This window comes from Carassius auratus, chromosome 28, assembly GCF_003368295.1.
Source record: "Carassius auratus strain Wakin chromosome 28, ASM336829v1, whole genome shotgun sequence".
Classification (NCBI taxonomy): domain Eukaryota; kingdom Metazoa; phylum Chordata; class Actinopteri; order Cypriniformes; family Cyprinidae; genus Carassius; species Carassius auratus.
The window spans coordinates 26061439-26068954 of record NC_039270.1 but is presented as its reverse complement, the minus strand read 5'-3'; the positions used below and the strand labels follow the sequence as shown (position 1 = coordinate 26068954).

The 7516-nt window shown below is 40.4% G+C and overlaps 1 protein-coding gene across 1 annotated transcript; it reads left to right on the top strand.

Annotated features, from left to right (window-relative positions):
- Positions 1 to 375: 375 nt before the first annotated feature.
- Positions 376 to 7275, top strand: LOC113047308 (uncharacterized). The gene is made up of 4 exons (XM_026208668.1): positions 376 to 437; positions 608 to 763; positions 5299 to 6308; positions 6425 to 7275. The coding sequence occupies exons 3-4, from the start codon at positions 5384 to 5386 to the stop codon at positions 6670 to 6672; spliced, it is 1173 nt and encodes a 390-aa protein (XP_026064453.1). The 5' UTR covers positions 376 to 437; positions 608 to 763; positions 5299 to 5383; the 3' UTR covers positions 6673 to 7275.
- The last annotated feature ends 241 nt before the right edge of the window (positions 7276 to 7516 follow it).

The following is a 7516-nucleotide window of genomic DNA, read 5'->3' as shown; positions in this document are numbered from 1 at the left end:
AAAAAAAAAAAAGATAGAAAAAAAAGTCATTGACGTGTTTAAAATATTTTGATATAATTTTTGGATCCCTGTTACCATTTAATGTAACACTTTGTTTTTGTAATATTGTATGCTATGCTATGTTTGTTACTTGTTATTTAATAAATAATAAAAATAAATGAAAAAAAAGGTAATAATAAAAAAAAATGCATTGATTGTGTAAGCTGTTATACATTCTAGCTAGTAACCTTAATAGATGCTAATAGCTCTAGTGTTTTATAGCTCAAAAAAACAAAAACGCTAATGTGACTGTTTCTGTTAAGGGAAAGGCGTGCAAGGAGACATGTCCCAGGCAGTGTTCAAGCCTAACAGACCAAAGAAAACTCCAGCTCCTCACAGAGTTTTATGCTGTCTCTTATGAGAGGCAGCAGGCTATCATTCTCTCTGGTTTGGAGCAGGTATGCTAACTTAAGCAATTCATGACCATATCATGTCAACAGTATGCAATGCATTACAATGTAGGCCCATAAAATAACCAGTGAATTGAATACTACTGTATGCCTTTAATTCACTAAGACTGCACATGTGCCTGATCACTGATCATCCCAATATGTCTTTTTACTTCTAGCACAAGGTGAGTCGCAGACGACCACGTGGGCCCAACACTGAGAATACTAAGAGGAAGTACACCTTCAAGTACCATGTGCAACAAGGAGGTCAAATACTTGCTGTTTGTAAGCTCACATTTATGTCAGTCTTTCAACTGACCAACAGTCGCCTACAGGCAAGTTTTAAACAGCCTAGCTTTTTCCGTTTGTTAACTTTTTATTACATGCATGATTTTAATTAGATACATTGTCCATAACATATTTATTTAAAGTTACTTATCTTTGAAAAGGTTATTCAAGAAAAGTTAGGCAGTCAGTCTGAGGGAACAGAGCAGGTAGTCAGGTCTCCATTAGAGGACTTCAGAGGAAAACATAAGAAAAGGTAAAAAAAAAAAAAAAATCCTGGAAGGACCTCATGCTCTCGTCCTATTAGTTTTTAAAGCTGCACCAATGTCAGCATCAGTTGCCCTACAACATTCCCTGATCTAATGGTGCACTTGACGCTGGCATTATAGGGCGTCGGGTGCCTTGCCACCCTATAACGCCAGCATGCACAAACTGTAATGGTTAGGATTCAGCTCACTGTTGTTGCCCAGTCAGGAAACATATTTTTGCACTTTGAGATCGATATCAGAGGTAAAGTGCTATGCAAATGTAATGTATGATCCCGGGATTTCGAGATCGGCCAAAATGTCCGGGATTAGGCTTTTGCATTCTACAGTTGCCATTCATTGTGTTTACTGTGGCAAGCAGGACGAGACTGAGGGCCGCGGGAGAACGGCGCAAGGCCGGTGGCGTGATTACTGATGAGCGACACCTGTGAGACGCACCGGTCTCGTATCTCTCACGGAGGAGCAGGAATTTTCTTAGTAAGTAATTAGTAAGTAATTTTAATTTATAAAGCACATTTACACACAGCGCAAAACTGACCAAAGTGCTGTACAATGAATAGCTAAAAAGACAATCAAAATATAAACACATAGATTGAATAATCATAATTATATAAAACATTAATAAAAAATAAGCCTTCAATATCACGTCACACAACACAGAAGTACAGAAAACAAACAGAGGTACCAGGTTAGGGAACAAGGAAAGCCAAGGAATAAAAATGTGTTTTTAACCTGGATTTGAATGTAGCAATGGAGGGGGCAGATCTAATATCCTGGGGGAGCTGGTTCCACAAACGTGGGGCAGCAACTGCAAAGGCTCTGTCACCTCTCTGTTTAAGCCGTGAGCGCGGCACAAGCAGGAGCCCTTTGTTTGAGGATCTCAGTGACCTTTGAACCGAGTATGGTTGTACAAGGTCGGTGATATAGGTCGGGGCGAGCCCATTAAGTGCCTTAAAAACAAACAATAAAACTTTAAACTGAATCCTAAAAGGAACTGGGAGCCAATGCAAAGATGCCAAAATGGGAGTGATGTGCTCGCGCCTCCTAGTGCCAGTTAAAAGACGCGCTGCTGCATTTTGTATTAACTGCAGACGTCTAAGTGATGATTGTGGGAGGCCCAAGTAGAGGGAATTGCAATAATCCAGCCGTGATGTAATAAAGGCATGGATAACTATCTCAAGATCGTTAAAAGATAGGAATGACTTCAGGCGGGAAATCATTCTGAGCTGGTAAAAACTATTTTTAACAACAGAACTAATCTGTTTGTCAAGGCAGAGTTCTGAGTCAAGAATGACACCCAAATTTCTAGCATAGGGTTTGATAAATGGAGTGAAGTTACCTAAATGTTGTACCACAGTGCATCTTGCCTTGGGAGGACCAAACACAATCACCTCTGTCTTGTCACTGTTTAACTGGAGAAAGTTATCAACCATCCAAGTTTTAATGTCTTGGAGACAGGCCAGAAGAGATTGTATGGAATCCCTAGATTTTAGAGGCAAGTACAACTGTGAATCATCTGCATAGAGATGAAAAGAGATGTTATGCTTCCTTATGATGTCACCCAGTGGGAGCATATACAGGCTAAAAAGCATAGGACCCAAGATGGATCCTTGAGGGACCCCATATAAAACAGAAGCAGAGGATGAGGAGAACTTGCCAATAGATACTGAGAAGGTCCTATCATTGAGATAGGAACGGAACCAAAGTAATGCAGTCTCCCTAATGCCCACCTGCTGATCAAGGTGAGTAAGGAGGATGTTGTGATCGATAGTGTCGAAGGCGGCACTAAGATCCAATAATATCAGGATGGCACGATCACCTGAATCTAGTGTAAGGAGAAGATCATTGGTTACTTTGAGCAGAGCGGTTTCAGTACTATGAAATGATCTAAAACCTGACTGAAAAGGTTCTAGTATATTGTGAGTGGTCAAAAAGGGGAGCAGCTGTGACAGAACGGCTTTTTCCAAAATTTTAGAGATAAAAGGAAGCTTGGAAATGGGACGGTAGTTATTTAGGAGTTTAACATCGAGATCATGTTTTTTGAGCGGGGCTGGACAACCGCATGCTTAAAACATGTAGGGACAGTGCCGGATGCAAGACATAGATTTAAGATGACCAGAATGGAGGGACCGACTACATCAAAAACATCCTTTATAATAGAAGAGGGGATAGAATCAAAAGATGAAGTAGTAGGTTTCATATGTGATACTAAATTCCTCAATTCAATGAGAGAGATGGGCTGAAATTGGTTAAAAGTAGCCAGAACCCCTGAGCAACCAGGTGGAGTAGCAGATGAGGTGGGAGTAAACACTGATCTAAAGTTCTCAATTTTATTAGTAAAAAACTTAAGAAATTCCTCACAGGTATCAGTAGATACATCAACAACTGGGGAATTTGAGGGATTGATAACAGAGTTTATTGTACTAAATAAAATTTTAGGTCTGTTTGAGTGTTTACTGATCAAATCAGAGAGGTGCTTTGCTCTGGCTATTTTTGCTGCTGCCTGAAAAGAAGCTAAAGCAGATTTAAAAATTTGAAAAGAAACATTGAGATGATCCTTTTTCCATTTCCTTTCAGCTTTACGACAGGCCTGCCTAAGAGAGCGTGTATTCTCATCTAACCAGTAATGAGATTTTAGTTTGGAGCGAGTGTATGTGAAAGGTGCTACAGAGTCAAGAATGGAAGAGCAAGATGAGTGAAAAAGGGTGACTAATTCATCCGGACTAGAGGAGAACGATGCCTCTGTTGCAATAATAGATGCAACATTACCACTCAAAAAACTATCAGAAAACTGAGTTGCAGTATGAGAATGTATCTGGCGACAGTAATGATCCTGAACTCTGACAGTTTGCTGGGAACTAAAAAGGGTGATGTCAAATGTAATAGGCTTATGATCAGAGAAAGTGGCCTCCTCAATCACAATATTATCGACATTAAAACCATATGATAAAATTAAATCAAGTGTATGTCCCAGTTTATGAGTAGCTTTATCTATATGTTGCGTAAGGCCAAAGGCCTCTATTACACCAGAGAATTCGCTAACCATAGGTCTATCTGGACAGCAAACATGAATATTAAAGTCACCAAGTATAAGGAGACGATCATACAGTGACAAAAAATGAGAAAGAAAGTCAGAGAATTTAGTTATAAAGTCTTTGTCAGGCTTAGGGGGCCTATAGATCAGTACACAAACCAATGGTGACATAACAGATTCTACAAATACACATTGCAGTTCGAAAGTGGAAAAAGTCCCTGCAAACAGTGCCCGTAATTTAAAATTGTTCCTAAAAACAAGAGCCACACCGCCGCCTCTTCCGACGCACCTCGGCGTGCTAATAAATGAACAATTAGTTGGGCAAAGTTCACTAAAAGCAGACGACTGGCCAACTCCAGCGCTAATCCATGTCTCGGTTAAAAACAGAAAATCCAGATTGTGACGGGAAAAAAAAAAGTCATTCAAAATAAAAGTCTTGTTAGACACTGACCTGCTATTGACCAGGGCCACTTTTGCATTTAAAAAGGCCACAGACTGGGGGCAGCGAGAGTATTCCAAAGAGCGGATGTTCAGCGAGTTCACCCCACCGCTGCGGACACGCAATCTAGGTTTAGCAGAGCTAACAGACATTAGGGGTTGATGATGCGGGGTAATGTGTACGTGACAAGAGTACCTCGAATCCCACGAACGTCGAGCCAGGTAGAGATCCTTCCGACCTAGAATGGCTTCAGAGAGCTGGCAAAGACCTGACTGTACAGGAGAACCACTCGCTCCTCTCCTGATCTTCACCCGGACGCCTCCACGTTTGCCTCGGCGCCTCCGACGCTTCCTCCGGTTAGAGATACAGCAAGGTAGCCGAATGACGCACTCAGCGATGGGGTAAATCAGCGGATGCTATGCTAAAACGCACACATCAATCGATCACATGTTTAGCGTTCATGTAAACACTAAATTCAGATTCACCAATCAGAATGAATTCAGTTAGATTGAAACAAAATGTGTGCATGTAAACAATGACAATTTTTGCGTCATATGAGGATTTTTTCCAGACAAAAAATACATAAATCTCTCATCTCAGGGGGATATGAGGGAGGAAAGCATGGTAATTCGAAAATACTACTGGTTTTCTACTAATACAAAGCTTAATGCTAAATCCTGAGAATCCCATTAATGATTGTTTGTGAAAAACAAAATCCTATAGTTTAGAGAAAAGTTTACAATTATATTAAATTTTATTGTCACAGAAACAATGCAATTGTGCAAAACAGACCAGCATAGTTTATTATATTTCCCTTGTTCATGAGTTGTGTTGTTTATTTTTTAGGCCTCATAGCATTCATCCTGCAGTGAGAGAGGGGATAAGAGAGCACATCCTGAGCTTCCCACGCCAACCGAACCACTACTCACGGATGAAGGGAGATGTGGAGAGGGAGTACCTGAGCCCTGATTTAAACCTGCTCCGCATGTTCCGCCTGTACAAGGAAAACAATCCAGCATCCACTGCAAAGTTCTGGCTCTATAGGGACATCTTCAAGCAGCAAAACCTCAGTTTTGGGCAGCCAAGAAGTGATACTTGTGCAAAATGTGACGCCCTGTTCTCAAAATTAGTAGCTACTACAACAGATGGAGAAAGGTTGAAGATCACAGCCAAGAGTGAGCTTCACCACCGGAAAGCCGAAAAAGCATACACCCAGTTGCAGGCTGACACAGAGTGGGCCAAAGCCAATGATGACTGCCATGTCATTTGTATCGACATGCAGGGGGTAGTGTACACGCCAAACCTGACACACTCCAACGTGTACTATCAACGGCAGCTGGCCAACTACAACCTCTGTATCCAGGAGATGGGCACTGACAAACCTCCTACAATGTGCCTCTGGCATGAGGGCATCGCTCACAGAGGTTCCATCGAGGTGGCAAGCTGTCTTTTGAAGTGGGCAGAAACATCTTTCGCTCCCCTAGTCCAGGCAAAGGAACGGAAGCTCATCATCTATAGTGACCGATGCTGTGGGCAGAACAACAACTGGCGAGTCCTAAACCTCATGGTCCTACTCGTATCTAGAGGGTACTTCAGTCAGATAGAGCAGAAGTTCATGGTGTCTGGTCACTCCTTCCTTCCCTGTGACCGTTCATTTGCCACACTGGACAAGAGGCGTAAGGTGTCCACACTCCACACCCCCAGCGATGTCGCCGAGATGATCCGTGGAGCCAGGCAGCTGCATCCATTTAAAGTAATTGAGATGAAATGTGCGGACTTCAGGCAGCTCCCTGATGCAACATTAAAGCATCCACCTGGCTTCCTAATCACATCCATGATGTGGTTGAAAGTGACAGGTAAAGAACTAAAGAACTAGACTAAAACTAAACTGGTTTTCTGAGATTAACAGTGTTGGGGATATGTGTGTGAAGGAAGAATCATTATTGAATTTCTTGTTGAATCATGATTTCAGCTACTGATCCATGGTGTGTCCACACAAAAGGGAGCCACAGCCTCTACGAGGGATGGAAGCATTGGCTGATCACCAAACAGAGGAAGAATCAACCACCTCCAGCTCCCTTGTTCTCCACCACGTATGCTCGTGCTTACGAGGACCCTTTGCCCATCAAGAAGGAGAAGCACCGTGACCTTATGAAAATGCTAGCCTACATGCCAGCGGAGGCCCAAGCATTTTATGGGACATTAGAATGTGAAGAGTAGCCTGGTATGTGTAGGTCATGTGCAGGGAAAGGTGGGATATATTGTGTATGTTGTGTGAAATTAATCATAAAAGTAGTTGTAGCTTATCTTGTATGTCTTATCTTATGTTGTATAATAGGAATATATAGGTATTTATTTTATTTTATTTAGAACCAAAAAAAGGAAGACGTATATGGTAAACTAGCATATAGAACCAGCATGGAATGAAGATGATGTATGTCTCTATTGTAAATATGTATTGTTTACCATTATTACTGTTTATTGTTTGTATTTATTGTTTATTGTATGTACGGTTTGTTTGTACTGACGTTTATTTTCTGTACTATAAGTAGGCCTATGTATTGTTCATTGTTCGTACCGTATTGTCTGCGTTTTTCTTCTGTGATTTACGTTGGCAAAAAATAAAAAAAATTGAAAGAAAGAAATGCTTAATATTTTCTTTAAGGTTCTGTTACTGTATTAAAACTAAGATAAAGGAATCAAATCTCCAGTGGTTTAAATTGATATGATTAATTGGACTTATACTGTTATTCCACATTAACTGGACATATACTGTTCTTCCACATTCCAGAAATGTAAATTACTCTAACTTTTTATTTTTAAGATTGATACTAAAAAATCCAGTCTCATTAGAATTGGGAAGCTTTTGTTGTCTATCTTCAAGTAAAAAAAAAAAAAAGTAATATAATATTCAGTCCAAATTAAAAAAAAATGTATTATTCAAAAATTGAAAATATGGACTTATATGGTTTTTCGTCTCAAGCCCTCAATTGTCTAGTTTAAAAAATTTAAATTACACATTTGTCTGATTTTGTGCATTTATTATATGTTCACTTTAAATGTC